The sequence below is a fragment of the Narcine bancroftii genome, chromosome 4 (genome assembly GCF_036971445.1).
Source record: "Narcine bancroftii isolate sNarBan1 chromosome 4, sNarBan1.hap1, whole genome shotgun sequence".
Classification (NCBI taxonomy): Eukaryota; Metazoa; Chordata; class Chondrichthyes; order Torpediniformes; family Narcinidae; genus Narcine; species Narcine bancroftii.
The window spans coordinates 226,928,669-226,952,356 of record NC_091472.1 but is presented as its reverse complement, the minus strand read 5'-3'; the positions used below and the strand labels follow the sequence as shown (position 1 = coordinate 226,952,356).

At 40.1% G+C, this 23,688-nt stretch overlaps 1 protein-coding gene across 7 annotated transcripts in view; it reads left to right on the top strand.

Annotated features, from left to right (window-relative positions):
• LOC138761669 (disco-interacting protein 2 homolog A-like) overlaps positions 1-23,688 on the top strand; it is a 294,820-nt gene that overhangs the window by 158,894 nt on the left and 112,238 nt on the right. For 5 of the 7 annotated variants that reach the window (XM_069934205.1, XM_069934204.1, XM_069934203.1 and 2 more), the window contains one exon: positions 13,631-13,750. In XM_069934205.1, coding sequence (XP_069790306.1) covers positions 13,631-13,750 — 120 coding nt within the window. Of the gene's footprint in view, positions 1-46; positions 141-3,222; positions 3,292-4,130; positions 4,882-13,630; positions 13,751-23,688 lie in introns of those variants that run through there. The other 2 variants (XM_069934208.1, XM_069934206.1) reach the window with 2 other exon arrangements.

Below are 23,688 nucleotides of genomic sequence, written 5' to 3'. Positions count from 1 at the left end.
ATTCTTTCTCTAGAGGTGGGAGACAAAGTTGTGCATTTGTTACTGCAGTTCATGGGAGGCATGGTGGCAAAGTGATTAGTGCAATGCCTTTACAGCAGCAGCAATTTGGACTGGGGTTCGAATCCTGAGCTGTCTATAAGGTGTTTGTACGTTCTCCCTGTGTCTGAGTGGGTTTTCCCCAGGTGGTCCGGTTTCCTCCCACTGTTAGAAACCTACTGGGGTATAGGTTAATGGGGTGTAAATCGGGCAGCACGGACTGGTGGACCAAAATGGACTGTTAGCATGCTGTATGTCTAAATTAAGTTTACAATTAATTCTCAAGCTTTATCAGGGATGCTTCAACTCCTCTCAAGGCCTTGAAGAAGGATAGAAGGGTTCTGATTTAAAACACTGACCACTGATGCAGCTTGACTTGCAGTGTTTACATGCAGACTGGTTTTCTTTACCCTCAAAGTCTTATGTTTTGACTTGACATACAATCTTTTTGATGTCTTGTTGGTCAGGAGTAGCAGCAGATCTAGATTGAACATTGCTGTGGGATGATGTCAAAGTAAATTTCAGAATTACAGATGAGACTTTTGAAGTGCTTCTGAAGTCGGCACTGACTGCCTTTCTGCCCTTGATAAATGCATATTCACTATTCACTCTTGGCTGCCTCGGGACCTTAAGTTTGTGAAACTTGGATGGCCTTGACAGGGCTGAAGAATCTGTTTGCTTCCTGAATGTCAGTCCATTTCTCTACCTCTTGTGCACTCCCCCCCACCCACCTTACATGATCTTTAGGTCATTAGTTCTCTGTTTGATCTGCGACTTCAGGTGCCTATATTTTTTTTTACTTTTATGATGTGATTGAGCTTCCAATCCAGGAATGTTTTGCATTTATGGTTTAATTCCTCCAAGTTATTTTCCTGGTTATTTTCATCAAAATAGTCTTGCCATCAAAATGGTCTTTGCCCTCAGACAGCTCCAAGAAAAGTGCAGAGAACAAAACAAAGGACTCTACATCACCTTTGTTGACCTCACCAAAGCCTTCGACACCGTGAGCAGGAAAGGGCTTTGGAAAATACTAGAGCGCATCGGATGCCCCCCAAAGTTCCTCAACATGGTTATCCAACTGCACGAAAACCAACAAGGTCGGGTCAGATACAGCAATGAGCTCTCTGAACCCTTCTCCATTAACAATGGCGAGAAGCAAGGCTGTGTTCTCGCACCAACCCTCTTTTCAATCTTCTTCAGCATGATGCTGAACCAAGCCATGAAAGACCTCAACAATGAAGACGCTGTTTACATCCGGTACTGCACGGATGGCAGTCTCTTCAATCTGAGGCGCCTGCAAGCTCACACCAAGACACAAGAGAAACTTGTCCGTGAACTACTCATTGCAGATGATGCCGCTTTAGTTGCCCATTCAGAGCCAGCTCTTCAGCGCTTGATGTCCTGTTTTGCGGAAACTGCCATAATGTTTGGCCTGGAAGTCAGCCTGAAGAAAACTGAGGTCCTCCATCAGCCAGCCCCCCACCATGACTACCAGCCCCCCCACATCTCCATCGGGCACACAAAACTCAAAACGGTCAACCAGTTTACCTATCTCGGCTGCACCATTTCATCAGATGCAAGGATCGACAACAAGATAGACAACAGACTCGCCAAGGCAAATAGCGCCTTTGGAAGACTACACAAAAGTGTCTGGAAAAACAACCAACTGAAAAACCTCACAAAGATTAGCGTATACAGAGCCGTTGTCATACCCACACTCCTGTTCGGCTCCGAATCATGGGTCCTCTACCGGCATCACCTACGGCTCCTAGAACGCTTCCACCAGCGTTGTCTCCGCTCCATCCTCAACATTCATTGGAGCGCTTTCATCCCTAACATCTAAGTACTCGAGATGGCAGAGGTCGACAGCATCGAGTCCACGCTGCTGAAGATCCAGCTGCGCTGGGTGGGTCACGTCTCCAGAATGGAAGACCATCGCCTTCCCAAGATCGTGTTATATGGCGAGCTCTCCACTGGCCACCGTGACAGAGGTGCACCAAAGAAAAGGTACAAGGACTGCCTAAAGAAATCTCTTGGTGCCTGCCACATTGACCACCGCCAGTGGGCTGATATCGCCTCAAACCGTGCATCTTGGCGCCTCACAGTTTGGCGCGCAGCAACCTCCTTTGAAGAAGACCGCAGAGCACACCTCACTGACAAAAGGCAAAGGAGGAAAAACCCAACACCCAACCCCAACCAACCAATTTTCCCCTGCAACCGCTGCAACCGTGTCTGCCTGCCCCGCATCGGACTTGTCAGCCACAAACGAGCCTGCAGCTGACGTGGACATTTACCCCCTCCATAAATCTTCGTCCGCGAAGCCAAGCCAAAGAAAGAAGTCTTGATTCTTTCTTGAAAGAAGTAAGAAGTCTCTTCAAGGTGCAATTTTGGATATTGTGTACACTTTGGGCTTTCTGTTGTTTGCCAGTTGTCAAGTTCACAGTCTAGAAGCTCTCTTTATGTATCCTTTTGCCACTGATTTTCAGTTATGTTCAGATCTGTTGTTGCTGTTGTTTTGGGGCCAAATTGATGGAGAGGACACAAGATCAGGCTGGGTACCTGTTGTGGGGTTGATGACGTAGACATCCTTGCAATCTCTTATTTAAATGATGAAAAATACATCAAGTTCTAGTGGTGGGTTTGGTTTTTTTTAAAATTATTTGGTTTATGACGAGAACATGATCCAAACCTTTGTCAGGAAACTAGCCCTTTAGAGTCCTTCATCAATCTCTCCTTGCATTACACCTTTTTTCCTCCCTGGCAATTGTTCAGGAGAATCAGCTTGTCACCTCTGGAATGATGGTCAGACCTTTTCAAAGATAAAGTAAAAATCCCCTGTCTCATTTCTAACTTGCAGAATTGAGGAATACATGTTTATGACTTCAGAACGTTGATGGTGTTTATAAGAATGGGCTGGAGGATCATAATTTATCACACAAGGAGAATTATGGAGACCATTCTTGACAACGCATTGTTTTTGTCTTGATCCTTGAGTTGGCATATCATGTGGTAGCATTGTCAATGTAAATTGCCCAAATTCCCGAGCTATGTTACTGGAGTGACATGAGGTCTGCCACAATTGGGGCTAGACATGAGCATCGTGATATTCCAAGTCCTGAACTTCTGATTGAGGAATAAAATTTCCCTATTCATGATTTCTTTCAATGTTTTTTTGTTGCATTCCAGATATCAAACAATTTCATCGACACCTTGATGCAATGGAACAGGAGGGAGTGGCATCAAGGTGACAGAAAAGTAATTGCATATTTATGTTTGATATGGGTACGTGGGAATGTACTTCTCAGCATACAATTACAACGCGAGCACAGAGACTCCAACACATATACTCTTTCCCATAGCCCTTGCATCTTCCTCTCTCTCTCTCTTGGCACACCCACTCGTGCTTCCACCCCTCTTTCCTGGTCACACATGGTCCCATGCATTCAGCCACAATCTGACCCTCTATTTCTGAGGATACTTCTTACTGCTAGTGGTGTGGTTCAATGTTAGCATGCATCTCATAACCTCTTAGTCAAAGGTTCATGCTCAAGTTCCGTTTTTGAGACTAGCACAATGTTAAACCTGCCTATCCATGTTGAGAACCTGATGAATAGAAGGTAATGCAGTCTTTCAGATGAGATATTGAGCTGTTTAATCATACAAAACATCAAAAAAGAACAATTATCCTAGCCAATATTTATTCTTCATTCTGATTACTAAAGCAGATTATGTAATTATTTGCATTTGCTATTTATAGGAGCTTTCTACACACAAAATAATTCTTGTGTGTCCGTCATTACAATATTAACTCTCCATCGAAAACTGTCTTGGAGTTAGTTCTTTGTTATGCAAGTCACTGCAAAAATATAAATCAATTTTTCTCTTTAGTTTATATTCTTTATCTCCCCTTGTTCATTGTTCTTTATCTTAAATTATCTTCTAAGTAGATTGCAAACCAGGCTGTCTCCATTTTCGACATGGATGAGGAAGACTGAAGAGCACTGTTTTGTCAGGTTGTACTGGTACAATCAGATGATAAATAAACTTGAACTTGAAATATATCCATTACACTCGGTATAGTTGCGACTAACTGGATTCAGGCCCTGCAAAAGCATGATTTAAATGCAATATTTAGATCAAACTCTGCACCAGATGGGAGTTGCCAGAAGTGGACATTTAATTCACTGCTTCCACTTCATTTGAGGGAATACTATAATTAAGTTGGTGGTCATACTTTTTGTTCCCTGGTCTTTTGGGAGTGAGGCTCACACAGATATTTCACCCTCTATCACATATATGAAAGTATCACAATGAGGTCAAAGATTTATTCCCTGCCAAAGTATAACTGATTTATTCCAAAAGATCAGAATGGAGGAATTTTGTTGTTTTCTTTGAAGTCTTGAAGATTTTGATTTATTTCAGGCCAAAACTCTTGGTAATCTCTGTTCTCTGTGATGGGGTCAGTGGGCCAAATTGAGAATATTGTGGCCAGCAATCCTGAAAGGGACCACTTATTACATGCCCAACTGGACTTTTTGAACCACTAACCCTCTTGACAGGGAGTGAGACTCTGACCTAGCCTTGCATCTTGCCAAAGAATGCCATGTATTTCAGAAACATGACCCCTGTAAAGTCACACAAAGCTTGTGTATCTGTTGTGGGGTCGATGACATAGACATCCTTGCAATCTCTTACTTAAATGATGAAAAATACATCAAGGATACATGGAGATCCAAAGTGATTGGATTTGTTCCAGGATACATGGAGATCCAAAGTGATTGGATTTGTGGATTCTTACTGGACTCATTTCGGATTGAGGAAGCCCATCATCATATGATCTTTAAGGTGAGCATGTGTGCTATTCAGATGTTTTTTGGTATAGGGGTGTTGCAGGTTTGTGCCTTAACATCCTCTGGATAGATTTCTTAGATGCAGGGATTTTTTTTTTGTTCTGCTTGATGGTTTATGGTTTCATCTGCAAAGTTTCTGTGTAACTGGAGGAATTCTGCAGCTATACAGTTGGCATGGGAGTCCATTTTACTAAAGGTATATTCCTCCTGTCAACAGATCTGATTTTACCTTCCCCATACTAAATGCTTAAAAGTCCACCAATCCTGCCTAAAGCTTTAAACAAAGTTAGAATTCTTTTGGCAGCTCTTTTAATGTCATGATACCACTTCATCGCTCCAGTAATAGAGTACATATAAATGTTCAAATACACCAAAATTCTTGCTGTAGCCAAACAGGTACTTCTGTTGCAAAAAAAAAACCTCCAATAGTTTACATTAAATTATTACAGTACAGAAATATATAATAAATATAAAAAGATGGATAATAAATTCACAATTAAGATTAGTAGAAAAAAATGTTTATGTATTTTTGTGGTGCTGGAGTAGTTTATAGTTGGGGTAGCAACTACTTGGAAATTCAAGACCTGAGAGCTGTTGGAAAGAAACAGTTCTTGAACCTAAAAGTGCTGGTCTTCAGGATTCTGTACCTTCTTCCTGAAGGTAGCAGTGAGAAGAGGTTTTGATCAGGGTAAAAGGAGTGCTTTATGATGCTTCTTGAGGCAGCGTCTCACATAAATGTCTTCAATGGAAGGCAGGTCAGAGCCCATGATGGATTTGGCTATATTTTCAACTTTCTGTAGCCTTCTGCATTCTTGAACACTCAAGTACCAAGCCAGGTTGTGATGCAACCCATCAATTTACTTTCCAGAGCATACAGTGGAATCCCCATTTAATGAGACCCGATTTGCCGCAAATCCAGAAATAATGTGATGAGTTATTGGACTTGGATGTCGGGTTATTGCCAGAAGCAGGTGCAGGTACTTGGGGCTGCTGTGAGCAGTGGGGATTTTGGGCTGACTTGGAGTTACAGCGATCAGTGGGGACTTGGGGTTGCCACGAACTTGGGGTTGCCACGAGCAGCGTGGATGGTTGATTTACTAAAAATTAATTTGTGTTTTAATTTCAACTGTAACTACAACGATTTATTGAAACCCCGATTTAGCGCGACTCCACTTTCTTGCAATGCCAATTTTTGGACCGAAACTATCACATTATAACGGGGTTCCACTGTACACAAAAAAATAAAAGAGATGCCAGATCTCAGACTGTAGAAGCTTTCTTCATAGTTGCCTTTATGCTGGCTCCAGAAGAGTTCCTGGACACCCAGTTCTCATCAATGCGGACAGACACATGGTCCCTTGGCCTCCCCTTACCAAAATCCACAACGAACTCTAGTCTTGTTGACATTCAGAGCAAGATTGTTGCTCTAGTCCCACTTAACCAGATTCTTGATCTCCATGCGGATTTCTGAATCATCATTTCAGTAAATTCAGCCTACAATGTCATCAGCAAATTTGAAGTCAAATAAGAATATTTGCAAATGCTGGGGCTGAGTGTGAACAAAAAAGTGCTGGAAAAACTCAACAAGTCACATATCATTCTTAGGAAGTAAAAGGCAATCAGTGTTTTGGGCCTAAGTCCCTCATCAGGAATGTGGAATGGGAGGGAGGAAAGGGAGAGGGGCATAGCTTAATAGGCAAGAGGTGGACACAGGTTGGAGGGTAGAAGAGAAAGAAGCTGAGAAGGGATCAGGGAGCGGAGATAGGGATAAGAAAGATAGGTCTGAGTGGCAAAGAAAACAAAGGGGGTGATGAGTTAGAAGAAAGCAGTCTGGGGGGGTGGGGGGGGAATTAACCGAAATTGGAGAAGTTGATGTTAATACCATCTGATTGGAGACTGCTGAAATGGAATATGATATGTTATTCCTCAAATTTGCAGGTACCCTTGATTTGGCGAGACCATGGACAGATATGTCAGTATGGCAATAATATGTAGAATTAAAATGGTTGGCCACTGAGAGGTCCTTGCTATTGCAGCAGACAGAGCAAAGGTGCTTAACAAAATAATCTCCCAATCAGTCTCGCCGATGTAGAGGAGGCCGCATCGGGAGCACCAGATGCAGTAAATAGCCCCTACAGATTCACAAGTAAAATGTTGCATCACTTGAAAGAACTGTTTGGGATACCGAATAGTGGTGAAGGAAGAAGTGTAAGTGCAAATGTCGTACTTCTTGTGGTCATGGGGGTAGGAACCAAGGAGGGGGCGATACTTCTTGTGGTCATGGGGGTAGGTGCCAAGGGGGCGATTGATGGAAAGGGGTGAGTTTTGAGAGAGTTACAGAGGGTGCAAACTCTGTGAAAAGCAGAGAAGGGAGGGAAAGATGTTTCTGGTGGTGGAATCCTGTTGTTGGAAAATAATATGCTGGATGTGTCATGCTGGTTGAATTGTAGGTAAGGACAAGGGGAACCCTGCCTTTGTTATGGCTGGCAAGGGCATATGTGCAGGAAACAGAGGACATGCAGGTGAGGACTGAGTTAATGGTAGTAGAGGGGAAGCCATTTTTTCCTGAAGAAGAAGGCCAGAGGTGTACAATCCATTGATCACTGGTGAATCAAAGATGAAGAGGGAGAGCAAATTTAAGGTTTTGAGAGTCACTGTCTCAGAGAATCTTTCCAGGACTCCATGGTATCGTGAAGAAAGCATGTCAGTGCCTCTGCTTCCTCAGGAGTTTGCAGAGGTTTGTATGACATCAGAAATCCTGGAAAATTTCTACAGGTGTGTGGTGGAAAGTGTGCTGACTGACTGCATCACAGTCTTGTATGGGAACATCAATACCCCTGAGCATAAAGCCGTCCAAAAGGTAGTGGACAAAGCTCACAGCATCCCAGGGAAAACCCTCCCCACAATTGAATACATCTACAGGGAACACTGCCATCGGAGAGCAGCAGCAATCATCAAAGACCCTCACCACCAAGCACACGCTCTGTTCTCACTGCTGCAATCAAGAAAGAGGTAGAGGTGCCACAAGACTCGCACTACCAGGTTCAGGAACAGCTGCTGCTACTCCACCATCAGTCTCTTGAATGACAAACTCAATCAATTTAAGGACTCTTACTTGTGCACTTTATTGATTTTTCTTTTTGTTCTCTCTGTATTGCACAGTTTTTAATCTGTTTACAGTTCTTTGTTTACATGTGTACATTGTGTACAGTTTATTTTTTTGCACTACCAATTAGTGGTAATTCTGCCGTGCCTACAGGAATCTCAAGATGCTTTCACACCTGCAAGTGGACCCAGGAATTAACGGCCATTCGGCCTAAAAAGGGTCTAGTGTGAAATGAAAATCTTCTCAACACCTGCATGAAGTGACATCATCTCACGCTGGGGATAGACTGCCTTGACCCCTAGTACAATCCCCGGCGTCTGCAGATACCGACATTGCAATCAGGCAAGTGTAGAATGGGCAGTTGTATTCTGCGGTAAAAATGCCCCAAGTTTTTGCATGAGTGTGGGAACGTGAAGGAAAACAAAATTAAAATGAAGTATAAGCTTTTCAGTGCAAAAGTTGCACCAGGAGAGAGAGAGAGAGAGAGAGAGAGAGTGAGGAAATAAATGGCAATAGCGGACAATTTTTAAACAGTGTGGGAAAGTTCATAATGCTATAGTGCACAATTTATAAAGACTGTGGGGGAAAAAGCAATGGCGAACCTTACTCCCCAGAATGTCGTGTGGCAGAGAAACCTTCCATGAGTGCTCCGTGCATGCAGCTGTGCAAACAGCCTTTTCTCTGCCATACAGAATTCTCGGAGGGCAGGTCTGCCATCACATTTTTCCAAGGTATTTGTATATTGTGTATGATAGTGCTACCTACTGTCCCACACTGTATGAATTGTGCACGTTAGCACTACCAACTTTCCAATGCTGTTTAAAAATTGTCCACTATTGCTATTTATTGCTAGCACTTTCCTACAGTCCCTTATAAAGGTTTATTTAGGTCAGTACATCAACAACAGGGGCTGAAGGGCTCATACTGTGCTGCACAAAACTTGATTGTTATAATCAGGCATGATTAATTTTGTTTGAATATAAGATCATAATACATTGATCAGGATTTAGGGCATGTCCACAATCATTCAATGCATCATGATGTCACTGGTTGAGGTAGAACAGACCCAACTCTGGGATGGCTCCTTGCTTGTGAAAAGTCTTCAAGTGTGAACAGCAAAAATGCCAATCCTATCGCAGGACATTGAGCGGTCGATTTAGTGTGACACAATGTAAAACGGGCTTCAGGGTTGTATGTGATGCCGTGTTTGTACTCTGACAATAAATCTGAAAATCTCATCTGAAATGGAAGGCCTCATACTGGGAGCACATGCGGTGGAGACAGGAATTGAGAGAAAGAAGTAGAATCCTTTCAGGAGACAGGAGAGGAAGAGGTGAGTCAAGCTCACTGTGGGAGTTTGTGCGTTTAGAGAATTGGAAGAGAGTTGCTGTAAATTGGGGATAGCCTAGAAGTTGGCATCGAAGTGGATAAAGTTAACAAGTTCATCATGGATGCAGGAGGCAGCGGCATTGTAATTCTAAATGTAACAGAGGAAGAAATGGATTTGCTGAACCATTGTACAAGCAATTTCATAGTGATCAACTAACGCAAAGAAAAATACAAATATCTAGATAAATGCAGTAAAGAGTAAGCCAAAGATAAATACAGCAGATGCTGGAATTCTGAAATTAAAAAAAAGTTCCAGAAATAATCAGGTGGTTAGGATAAATCTGTGGCAAGAGAAACCATTAACATTTTAAACTGATGAAATTCTGGGATAAGGTCAAAAACCTCACACTCATTGTCACCAAAACCAAGGAACTAATTGTGGACTTGGGAGGGAAAAACCAGAGGTGTACGATTCACTGATCATTGGGGGATCAGAGCTGAAGAGGGTGAGCAAATTTTAATTCCTGGGAGTCACTATCTCAGAGGAGCTTTCCTGGATGCAACACATGAATGTAATTGTGAAGAAAGCAGCTCAGTGCCTCCACTTTCTTAGGAAAGTGTGCTGACCATCTACATAATTGCCAGGGATGAAGGGACCAGTACCTGAGTGAAAACCCAGCAAAAGATAGTGGAAATAGCCACGTGCTTCACAGGCAAAACTCTCCCCACCATTGAGAAAACTTAGAAGGATGCTGCCACCGGAGAGCAGCAGCAATCATCAAGGATCCATACCACCCAGGACCTGCTCTGTTCTAACTGATGCCATCAGGAAAGAGGCATACATGCTACAAGTTCAGGAACAGTTGCTACCCCTCCACCACCAGACTTTAAAACATCAAACTCACTCAGAGACTCATTTCAGAACTTTTACTTTGCACATTATTTATTATTGAATATTTATTTTCTGTGTTGCACGGTCACTTTTTCTTTGTTTACATTTCTCTTTTGTATATGCATGCGTATCTTTTCTTGAGTACAGAAATTCTGCCTGGCCCACAGGAAAATGAATCTCAGGGTTGTCTGTGATGTCATGTATGTATTCTGACAGTAAATCTGAACTTTAACTATATAAGATTAAGTGAGGCATACGTAGGGTGGACAGCCAGTACCTTTTCCCCACGGTGACAACAGCAAGTACCAGAAGACATCTGAGTGGGTGAGTGGAGGGAACTTGGGGGAAACTTCAAAGTAAGTTTCCTACACAGAATGGACGGTGCCTGAAATGCATTGCTCGGGTGGTGGTGAAGGCTAGTACAATAGGGACATTTAAAAGACTCTTGGATAGACCTATGGGTGAAATAAAAATAGAGGGTTATAGGTTTGTGGTAGGGAAGGGTCAGTTTGTGTGGAGTAGGTTTTATTGGTCGGAAGGACCTGTTCTGTGCTGTAATATTCTATGTTCAAATTGAATTTGACTGTTTCTTCACAATCTCCAAGTTAAGAATGTTTAATTTAAACCAGTGGTTTTCAAACCTCTTTTTCCATTCACATACCACCTTATGACAATAGGCCAATGACAATTTTTCTCATGCGAAATATTTCAGTAAGAATTGGGTCTAGAGCATATACCATCATAAGTAATCCTTTATTAATCACAGAGCACCTGTGGAATGGGGATTATTTAAGGTGGTATGTGAGTGGAAAGAAAAAGTTTGAAAACTACTGATTTAAATGAATGTGGCTTCCAGTCCTACATCATATATCAGGCACAGGATTGCATTACCTCCTGGCTCCAGCACGAGATGCCAACCTTCAACAGAACAGAGTGGCAACTGTGACAATACATTTTGGCCCAATACTTACACATCTTTTATTTCCCTTCCTTTATATGTAAAAGAGGTGCTGTGATTTGATTGGGAAGAAAAGGAACATTCAACTTTTCATGTGGTTATTTTAATTGCCATCTAAGAAAGGGATAGCTCTGAAGGATGGTAGATTTATCACTAATGTTGGATATTTTGAGAATAATATCCAAGAACAAAATTGTTCAAGGTTTACTGCCCTTGAGACAGAAATAATCATTAAGTAAAGGGGGTGGGGTGGGGGTGTGGTTAAAGTTGTCATTCACTTTTAACTATAACCATATAACCATTTACGGAGTGGAAACAGGCCATGTTGGCCTTTCAAGTCTGCATCGGTTCACTGATTTTGTGCGCCATCTTCAGGCATTGGTCCCGGTAGATCTTCATTCAATAATGATGGGCGAATTCCAACCTGTACGTTTGGATTTATTGAAAAAATAAGGTTGATTTTCAACCTTTCAGACATTTGGAAACCTTTGTCCTTTCTCATAAAAAAAGACTCCAAATGAAATAAAAATTCAGTTTGCATCAGAGTTGTGTTCACAAAATGATGAGCTATTGGGAGGAACACAAGTGAAAGTGTGAGCCTCTATTTATTACTCATGGGACCAGAACAGAATTTTCTGGAATAGCTAATGGAGACCTATGGAGCTGGCTATGACTTCAGATATGTGTGTACATGTAAGTGTTCAGTTGATGTTGAGGAAATGTTGCCCAATGAATTGTTGACCTTGCACATCACTGAACGATTTGTTCTGCTCCATCACCAGCTTGTCAAAAAATAAATGTTTCCTGTTAACTTGCTTATGATTTTTCAGAAATTGCTGCATTTTGTGCATTATTATTATTATTATTAAATATTCTTCTGAATTTGGAGTCAGAATTTTATAAATCTTTCAGTGATTTATATTCATTCATTGTGATTCAACCTCATCCAAACAAGTGAGAAAAATCATTCCCAAATAAAAAATTTTAAGTAAAAACAAAATCGATGCAAATATTCAGCTTGCCAATTTTATTTCACTCTCTCAGTCCAACATTTCTTTCCTCTCATGAATTCTTTCTGAATCCATTGGATTCTACTCATTTCATTTCTCCTTACCCTTAATTGTCATTTAGGAAATGACCGACATTTCCATTGTACCGTATGCCCCTATTTAGATTGTGTTTCCAGCAGTGAAGAAAATTTTTTGACCTGAAGGTTATTTTGTTGTAACTCGATGAACACTGAGATAAACTACTGAAGTGAACTATTTATGCAAGATTCATTCCTGCCGTTTGTTGTGACTTCCTCCTGCCAACATACAAGTAAATTGTAATTGGGCTCCTCCCGCACTCATCTGAAATTGGCCTGTTCCACACAAACTGATTTAGAATTGGTTCAATGCCATTATCAATTGATTTATTGTCCTTGAGCCAGTCAACACCTCAAATTCCCAAAAATTCAGGATTCTTATTAGCAGCTCCAACCAAGAATTACTTTTACAAATCAAACCACAATCCCAAGTATTTCTATTGTCAGTGAATAAATATGTCAGAATATTCTAAGTTTATTCTGAAACTAACTTTTAAAAAAATAGATATAGGCATATCTATACCTCCATATAAACCATTGTTTTAAAAAATGTAGTTTGCTCATTTAAATTTGTGATTCAGATATGTTTTTAAAAAAGGATTGAGAACATAATATTTTGCTGGGGTAGCCTTTGAATTGGAGTTGTAACTGCTTTCTCAGCTAGGTCCATGCTTGTATTTTTGGGGATGCAGGACTTGAACAAATCAATAAGAAGATGATTTTTAGAGGCTTAGGTTAACCACAAGAGGTTTGTAATCTACATCAGCTTGAATTGAAAAATAAAGTTAAGGAGCTCACTGTAATTCCAATAATACTGTTTTAAAGAAGTTGAGATTCTTGCAATTGCAAGAATTTACCTGTGGCAGAATTACCTCCATATTATTGGCTATTGTTTAGGAGTATCATGTGGATATAATATGCCACTCCTTGTCTTGGCAATTATAGGATTATATGAGAATATTTTCAATGATTGCTCATTTGAATTATTATAACTGTTTATTACTGTACATTGTTGCTTTGCAAATTTCCATGCAATTCCTTTTTGAAACCCTCTCTTGTATCTTAATTTATGAAAGGAGCTTGAATTACCTATGGTGTTTATGCAGGTTTTTTGGGATAATTTTATCTCCGTTTTCTTCCTAAGCACTCCCCATCCAAATTGCAGCTGCTTTTGTGGTAACTACATGCAATAGTTTGCTTGTAATCTAAAACTCAGTGCCTCGGGGATAGATTTCCATATCTGCTTTTCAAAGCACCACGCATTGCTTTCAATACTTTGCTTCATAAGACTGACCTTTTAGAGTTTTCTTAAGTCTGAGGTTGGCAATTGCAAATTTGATCATATTGTTTGCTCATCTTTCTGTTTCCACAGATTTGCACACAGAAGCAGTCCAAGCAGCACTCGCCAAATACAAAGAGAGAAAAATGCCGATGCCTTCCAAGAGGCGCTCTGTGCTTGTTCATTCATCACTAGATGCATACACTCCTCCAGGTACACATCTCCTCAGAACAACCCCAATCTTGGTATCATCTACATGCAAACTCTTCTGATGGCTCTAATTGTCAAAACTGTAAACTTGCACTCACTGCTGTACTCTCACTAGGTATTTTCACACCGCAGTGTAAGATGGAAATTCCCCATAAATTCCCCATAAATTTTACCGGGAACCCTCCTGTGAACCTGCGGTGTATTTTAAACAGGTCTGCGGCCCTACCTCGTAGGTCAGGGCAGGCCATAGTTCTAGGAAATTTTACTGGACTGCACTCTCCCCGGTGTGAAGAGCCAAATGACCAAGCAGGTAAGCCTCATGACATCAGTGTTTGCGTGCTGCATCATGTAGGTGATTAAAATTAAAAGATACTTACCGCCAGACAACAGTGGGCCATTTTGGCCCGTTGCGACGGCAGCACAATGCAGGATGAATGGCTGTCCTAATTAACCATAATCCCTCTTGCAGTTGGATTTCCCTGAATGGCTGGAAATGAAGTCAGCCTTTTATCCCACATTGTGCCACTGTTGTGACATGCTAAAGCAGCCCTGAAGCGCGGGGGGTGGAGAGGGGTGGGTGGGCAACCAACCGACTGACGACTGTGAAGTGGGGAAGAGAGAGCGGGAGGGCGAGTGATTGACTGACAGCCCGGGAGTGGGGAGGGAACAGCCGAACTACTAACGACTAGGAGGGAGGGAGCAGGCGGGCGACTGACCTACCAACGGGAGGCAGGGAGCAGGCGGGCGAGTGACCTACCAACGACTGGGGGAGAGAGCGGGTGGACGAGCATCCAACAGTCAACCAGGGGGGAGGGAGAGGACGCGGGTGGGTGAGCAAGCTACTGACTGATGACTGGAAGGGAGGGAGCGGGCAAACGAGTGGCCTACTGACGGTAGGCTGGGTAAGGGAGTGGATGGACGAGACACCAATGGGTGGGCAGTGAAGGAACAGGCAGGCAATCGATGGACAGGTGGAACTCGCTCTTACTCTTGTGAGTATGTAGCAGGTCTTCAGTTGAGGGGGAAAGACTACCCCTAAATTGCCGAGGAGGGTAAATTCCCAGGAATTTGGTCCTAGTTGTGAAAGGCCTGGGATGTCCTGAATTCCTGGGAATTACTCCAGGACAATGTAAGGTCACTGCTCACATGCGGTTTGAAAACACCTACTGAGACAGATCAAAGAGAACTCTGCTTGATATTATTCAAATAAATTTTTGTTGTTGAAAACTTTTTCTCTCTTCCCCACCCCCCATCCCCCGAGCCATGTAGCTGCACCAAACAGCAGGCAATGTCAATGTAGGAACCTTTCAAAAATCAGTTGCTGCAGAACTAATTCATTGCTAAGTTGAGAGTATTTGAGGAACAGATCACTATGAATAGAGAAATTTAAATTGGAGTTCATAAAACTTCAGTCAGTGTATGAAGGTTTTCTCTCACTAACCTATTTCTGAAATTCACTCTTACAACAACATTGGGTAGTTTTGGATAGATTTCCATGAAAACTTTTAATGCAGCCTTTTGCTGGACCACACACAGTTGCATGGAAGAGGGAAAGGATTATTTATTCAAAACAAAACAAATGGGATGCAAGACAAAGATTGTGAGATCTTAATTTATTCTGCGTTTTAAGTAATGCAGTTTGCATTGCTAGATGCCTGCTTACAGTTGTACTCACTGCTGTACTCTCACTGAGATGCATCTTAGAAAACTCTTGTTGTTCAAGTAAGTTTTTGTTGTGAAAAGTTTTTCTCTCTTCCCCATCCCCAAATCCATAAGTAACTTTTATGTACAGAAATTAAGAAGAAAAAAATATGAAATAACATTAAATAAATTTTTCTTCAAGAAACAGAAAACAAGTCTTTTTCTTTACTGTCCTGTTCTCCAACCAGTGTGTCATTCTCTAAAAGGAGAACAGATAGTGTATTTGTTTGATAATGTCATTGATCTTTAGCTTTCCCCCTTTCTAGTCTTGGATAAAATAATTGAAATTAGTTTCATAATGACATGATTTGTATTCAAATTATAGGCTGCACCAAAGCAACTGTTGCTCTTATATAATTCTCCTGTGACTTGACAGCATTTTTAAAATCCAAAATGTGTAGTTAAAGCACATATTAAGATAGTTCTGATCTTGACCAGTTGAAGGGAAGTTTGAAGGAATTCCCTGAAAAAGAGATGGAATGATTTAGGAAGGGAATTCCAGGGCTTTGAGCCTTGGCTGCAGCAGGTGAGGTCAGATGGTCCATGATGTCACAGAAGGGGAAGTTGTTCTTGGTAATGATACATGTGCATGGTCCCAAGCTCATCCTGGGAGTCAAATCTAGCATTAACTTTATAAACAATCTGGTTCAGTTTCATTCATTTGATGAGGGATGATGTCAGTAGTTAAAAAGAATTTATGTTAGGTCATTTGATATGGCCTTGGTCCTTTCAGTATTGAACAAAAATCTGTTCAGTAGTGTATTAAGAAATCCATCTTATAACAATTGAGGGGCAACGAAAGGTCAAGAGAGTGTTACAAGGTAAAGCTGGATGTAATAGCATGTTTTCTGTGGTATTGCCAAGTATCATGGATTAGAACTTAAACAACATTTTTCCACTTAACCTAAATGAAATAGAGTAGAAAGAATCCAATCAGCCCAGTGACTTGACAGCATTTTTACCATCTTTGCCCTTCATTAAAATCATGGCTGACATTTTTATCTTTGGCCACTTTCCTGCACTCACCTCATATCCCTTGATTTCTGAGTTTGTAAAAACCTATCAAGCGTTGTCTTGAATATACCAAAGCTGCTAAGTTTCCACAACCCTCTGGGATTGAGAAATCTAAGGATTCACCAACCCCTAGGTGAAGAAGTTTCACCAACCTCTGAAAGGCCGCCTCTTAATTCTGAGATTTTGTTCTCATTTTGAGTTTCTGGTTTTTGACAACAACCAGGGGAAGCATCGTCTCTTCTGTCAAGCCATATAAAATTTGTGTTTAGTTGAGATCAGTCATATTGTTAAATGTCATTCTTTTTCTTTGAATATTTTATTTTAATTTTTATAGACTCGTCAAACAAACATTATAATCTTTTATTTCATTCATGTAACATGCAGAGTCTGCATTTATCCCCCCACACCCACCCACCCACCCTCGTACAACTGAAAGTACAGTCAATTAAATTACATTGATAACAAAATGAAAAACACCCCATAAATCCCCCCTCCTCTTTTCCCTCCTTCCAATTTATCTTTACCCCCACCCCCGGCACCAATAACCAAGCTGTTGGCGCCAATCTACCCCCCCCCCGTCATTTTGAAACGTGTCAAATGTACCCATCTACCACTTGTACCTCCCTTCCTTTCTTTAAGCTCCCCGCATCCATTCTTACTTCTAATATACATTGTTAAATGTCATTCTTAACATCATACAATACACCCACCATATAAAAATCTGTCATTCCCTGTGTTTTGTCATCTTCTTTATCTGTTATTTTCATTTGCCTGTAGTTGATGACTGGATGAAATTAATCTGTTTATTCTCCTTATTCTGCACTCTCCAACTGACAGATGACATCTGTAACTTGATCTCTTGGCAACTCTGGACAACCCTTTACAAATTTCCTTTGTTCTGTTGCCTGTCTCTTCCACTCCCCAACCTGGTGTACCTCTTATCTTTCCAAGTTCTAATGAAAGATCTTTAATGTGAAACATTTAAATTGTTTCATTTTATGTTTCTTGTCTTCTCCTTTCTCTTTCTTCATCAATGCCTTGAGCTCATTTTGTTGGAAATTTTATAAACCTTTTCCGACCAACTGTTATTCTTAACTTTACCTTTATAGTTGCAGTTAGGGCCATTTCTCTTGCTAGGTCTTTTTGCTTGTAAATTACTTGTACAATATGTGCTACTCTTAAAGGTTAATGTGTTGTTGATTTCTTGAACCATTTTAATATCTCCCAGGCATCATCAACGAACATGCCTCATAGCTTTTTTGTCAGCTTTCTTCAGATGCAAGATGCTGATTTGAACGTGAGCTAAATTGTTTTCAGATTTTTATATAACATTTCATCATTCTTTTAAAAAAAAATTGTTCCAGATCACCAACACTGCACAATATTAACACATTGAAAAAGAATCTTATCCTTTGTCATTTCCAAAATACAAATTGAGAAAATTGTCTTTTCTATACTCCACAAACTCACCCTCCACGTGAGTGCTACTAATTTGGATTGCCCGGTAAATAGAAGAATGCAAGATCCACCCTATCCCTGACTTTGCTACTATCTATATCTCTTTACACACTCTCTGCATGATCTGCACAATTTGCTTTTCCGCTCAATTTAGTGTTGTCAACAAACTTTGATATGCTCCCCTCTCCCAGATCGTTAATATGGATTGTGAACACTTGCAGGCGTAGCAGCAATCCCTGCGTCACTCTGCTCACCATTGAATGCCAACCAGAGAAATACCCATTTATTCCAACTCACTGCGTTCTGTTAGTTAACTAATATTCTATCCTCGCCAATACATTATCTCCCAACTCTTTGCATCCTTACGGATATCTTTTTTGTCACTTTTATCCAATGCCTTCTGGAAATCCAAATAAACTTCCACCTGTTCTTCACTATCCACTCTGCTCATTATATCCTCAAAGAACTGTAAATTTGTCAAGCATGAATCCATGCCGCTTCTGCCTGAAGGAAAAATTTGTATCCTAATGTATCACTATTTCTTCTTTAAAGATTTTTTCAAGCATTTTCCTTGACAATGGATGTTAAGCTAACTGGCCAATAGTTACCTGCCTTTTTCCTGCACCTTTATTTAAATAGTGGTGTGATGTTTGATGGTAGTGAATTAATTGTCAGATACATAAGTATAATGTACATATGTGTCAGAGCTCTTGCTGCAGCCAAACAAATAAAGAACTCCAATAGTATATTAAGTTGCTGTACAGAGATAATAAATATGAAAACTAGATAATATATCTATATTCACTGTTGCCATCGTGCAAGAAAAAAATGTGGGGTATCAATAGTGTAGACAGGTATTTTTGTGGTATTGTAGTTGTTTATGATTAGGGTAATAAAGGGAGGTTTAAGAGCCTGATCATTGAATGAAAATGATTCTCAAACCCAGAGGTTCTGAACTTCAGGCTTCTGTACCTTTTTCTTCAAGGTAGCAGTGATAGCAGTCCTCTATGATGGCTGCCTTCTTGAGGCAGTGCCTCACACAGATGTCTTTAATGGATGGGAAGTCAGGCTGTGATGAAAATGACTGCATTTGGTACCTGCTATGTTCCTGGATACTTGAATTATTAAATCAGGCCATTATGCAACTAGTCAGTATGCTTCCAAAAGTGTACTTGTAGAAGTTTGAAAGAGTATACGATGAGATGAGATGCCAAATCTTGTCATACTTCTTGCTGTCTTTCAATCTGTTGGGACTTGCCCAGAGTCCACTGGTAAATTATCACAAACACCTCTACTATAACTTCTACCATTTATTTCAGTACCCTATGATGCATTCTATCAGGATCAGGGAACTGATCTACCTTTTAACCCATTAGTTTGTTCAGCCTTGTCTTGATAGTGACAGCAATTGTAATGAGGTCCTCACCTCCCTTTACATCCTTAGTATTACTCTTCGGCATTTTAGACATGTCTTCCGCTATGAATACTAACACAAAATAGTCATTCAAAGCGTATTCTGAATTACCCATAATTCCTCCTTCTCATTTTCCAAGAGACTCATTCACTGCAGCCACTCTTTATTCTTTATATAATCAGAAAGCCTTTTCTGTCCTTTTTTGTATTTGTGCTAGTTAACTATCATCATCTATTTTTCCTTTCTTTATTGCTTGCTTAGTGATTTTCAGTTGCTTTTTAAAGTTTTTCCAATCTTCCATTTTCCAACTACTCTTGACAACTTTTATGCATGAGGCTTTAATTTGGTGCCTTTCTTTATTTCCTTCGTCATTGAATACTGGCTCTCCGTTCCATTATTGTCCCTCCTTTTAACTGAAATGATGTTGAGCATTGTGAAAAATCTCTGAAATTCTTCTATTGCTCCTCATGCAGCCTGTCCTACCATGCAGCCTGTGTTCCCAGTCAATGCCAGTCAACTCATTCCTCATCCCATTGTCATCTCCCTTGTTTAGTTTCCATAGAAAGCATAGTCAGGAAAGGAATAAAATGTCTTTTAATTTTTGCTGTTATTAATATGGATCCTTTGCACAAGGATTTTTAGAAATAATATGCTCTACATCTATCAATGGTGAAACATCTCAGGTCTGCTCAGAAACAAACTAGATTGATGCAGCCTTCTCAAAATTGTATTTAATTTAATTCATTGAGAATTTTTCCATGGTGTTTGAATTGAATAAATGTTAATTTAATCTGATATATTACGTAAAATATGTATGGATTCATTAAGTCAGGTGTGTATACTCCATGCAGTTCTTTTGTACTTTGTATATTCATGGAAAAAATATAATTATGTTTTTTGAAATGAGTTGATTTGAAAAACCAGGTTTTAACATCATTCTGCTGTTTCATAAATAGAAGCTTCATGAATAGAAGTATCCAAATGGAAAATGATAATTGAGCAATGAGCCTATTCTGCAGATCAGTTAGATCATACCTGATTTGTATTTCCAGTCCATTAACTCAACTTTGCTTCACATCTGTCGATTCTTATATAAAAATGCCTAATGGTCTAACTCAACAGTGCTTAATGGTAGCAAGTTCCAAGTTTCCACTGAATTTTCTGAATTAATCATTTATGATTTCACTACTTGTTCTTTTGAAGGTCTTTCTGGATTTTCCAACTAAACTGAATAGCTGCTATGCAATAAATCTATTAATAGATGTATGTACTCTGAACATAAATCTGAAAAATGAAATCAACCTACTTGACCATGGCCACTTAATTGTGGAAAGTACTTTGATTAGATCACCCTGCAGTCTTCTGAATGTAAGGAAATAGAAAACTACCGTAGTTTTCACAAGCCATCTTCACAATTTAACCCTAGGAACCCTTGTATCATTCTGGTGAATTCATGATGCCCAAAGACTACCTGCATTGGTATATTCAGAGGAGTAGTGTGTCAAAACAGTTAACATATCAAACTTCATTTAAAAAATAAATCTTCAGAAATGCTTGTCACTGCTTTTTATGTTATAGTTCTCAGCAATTATTTTTTGCAAATTAATGACTTTCTTTTTAAAATATTTTTATTGATTTTCAGTAATAATAAGTTTGTACAGTACAATTATTGAATGTGCTACAGAAAATAGAAGATTTTAAAAAGCATAATCATACAAATGAATTCCCAAAGCACAGCCATGATAAAAAAGAATGGACATAATAAATTTGAAATGATTGGCCATTTCAAAACTGCCTTAACATTTAGGCATGTAATGTTAGCTTGACCAAGAACTTGAGAAACACAAGTGAACTAATTGTATTTTTAAGACTATATGGCAGATTTTATTGACATTCTTTTTAGCTCAATCTCAGAAATGAGTTTTACCCTCACCCCTTGGGGCTACAAATTGAAATTAAGTTTTGACACACCACGGTAAATCGGTGCGGACTAGAAGGGCCGATATGGCCTGTTTCCGTACTGTAATTGTTATATGGTTTATGGTTATGATTACTAAATGAAATTGATACATTTTTTGCCAAATTATTGGGATAATTTTGTGCAGAAAGTGAACATGAGTGAATGGTTTTCATTTCCGCAGTGTGCTCTTTTGTACCCAGTTCTTGAGTTGCAGAGAGAAATTTGATACCCTGCTTTTCTGCTGAAAGTTGGAAAATCCAAATTAATATTATTTTAACCACATTACTTGCACATTGGTGCACAGATAACATAACAATGAGTTAAAAAAAAATATAGATTGAATTTCTTCTGAAGGTAAAACTGCAGGGGTAGCTAACCTTTTCATTTTTAAACTTAGACATACAGCATGGTAACAGCCCATTTCAGCCCATGAGTCCATGCCACCCATTTAACCTACAACCCCGGTACATACTCATGGGCCAAAATGGCCTGTTACCATGTAAATTTAAAAATTAAACAGTTGAATACCCCTGGTCTAAAGTATATTTTGTGTGTCTTGAAAAATATAAAAATCTAGTAGATATTGTTTCTGCTTAAATTACTGCAATAATATGATTGAAATATTAGACTGCTTGAATGTTTTATCTGCAATGAAATAAAAATACAGAATGCTGGAAACATAGAAGAAAGCAGAACTAATACCAGAACTCAAAAAGAGAAAACATATTTGTATTAAGTAACTGAGTAGGTGAAGGGATGGAAACAAAGAACATTTCTGATAGGGAGAGTTCAGGCTCACTGGATAAACTGCAGAGGTCATCATGTCTACAGGTTAATGGGGGTGAGGCAGGGTTGAAAGTTTGAGGGGGGGGGGGAAATATTGAACAAAAAACTGAAATGAGACCCATAAGTGAAAAAATAAACATTAAAAGGTACAAATTTCAGAGCTGGAGGATCTGTACAGTTGGTTAGGCTATGCTAATGGAAAGAGAGAAAACTGAGTCAATGTAAGTGAAATTCAGCTGAAATGGCCAGTTCTAACACCTGAAGATTTAGAAATATTGTCTTCAAGGCTGTTAAATACCCAGATAGAAGAGAATGTGCTATTCCTCAAGCTTATGTTGGGCGACAGAAAATGAGGCCACAGGCAAATCAGAGTAGGAGTGAGATGGAAAATTAAAATGAGAGGCAATGTGGAGCTCTAAGTTGCTCTGCAGAATGAATACAGATCTTCTGCAAAGAGTTGTCCATTCTTCATTTGGATTCTCCACTGAAGATGAGGCCTAATACAGTACACTAGATTGAAAGAAGTGTAATGGAATCGTGGCTTCACTTTGAAAACTGATTCCTAGATGGTGGCAATGGAAGATGGAAGGATAGCTGCAGCATGGTGGGAATACCTCTTTGTATTTCCTTCTATTTTGACATTTTCCATGCAACCACAAGAAGATGCCTTTTACATCTGCCCATTCCACCATTCAGGCGCCCAAACCTTTCTAAGTGAAAACACACAAAGCTGGAGAAACTCAGCAGGTCAAGCTGTGTCCTTTATGTAGCAAAGATAAAAATACATAACTGACATTTTGGGTTTGAGCCATTTATTGAGATATAGAAAAATGTCGGTGGGTGTCCAAGCAAAAAAGTAAGGGGGGGAGGAGTGATCACAAAGGCAGAAGGTGACCCTCTCGACGTTGGAGAGACTGGGTGCAGATTGGAAGATCACTTCGCTGAGCACCTTCGCTCTGTCTGCTACAGTGACAGAGGCCTCCCAGTAGCCAACCATTTCAGTTCTGTGTCACACTCCCATACTCACATGTCTGCTCATGGCCTTGTGTACTATCCCACCAAGACCACTTGCAAATTTCCTGTCTGGGCACAATCCAACCAGATGGCATTAACATCGATTTTTCAGGTTTTTATTAACCTGCTTTCCTCTTCCCCTTCCCTTCCCCTTTCCAGTTCTCCTCCTTCCTTTTCCCTTCCCTTCACCTACTCATCCCTCCTCCCCTTGACCACTCCACCTATCACCTCCTGCCTTTACGACCACACTTCTTCCCTTATTCTTTTGCTCAGATGCCCGTCGACATTTTTCCATACCTTGATGAAAGACTTAAGCCTGAAACATTGGTTATGTATTTTTACTTTTGCTATATAAGGGACACTGCTTGACCAGCTGAGTTTCTCAAGCCTTGTGTGCTTTTACTTCAACCACTGTGTCCAAGTGAAGCAGCAACACACTTGTACTTCTTATAAATATAATGTACTCAATGCCCTGATTGGATGTCTGCTTTGCAGGTTCACTGCTTCTGCTCTTCATGGGTGACTCATAACTTTGTGTTTCTTGCAATTTTATTTCTCCATCTATTTCCCATTGTGATCTATTTATGGTCTCCT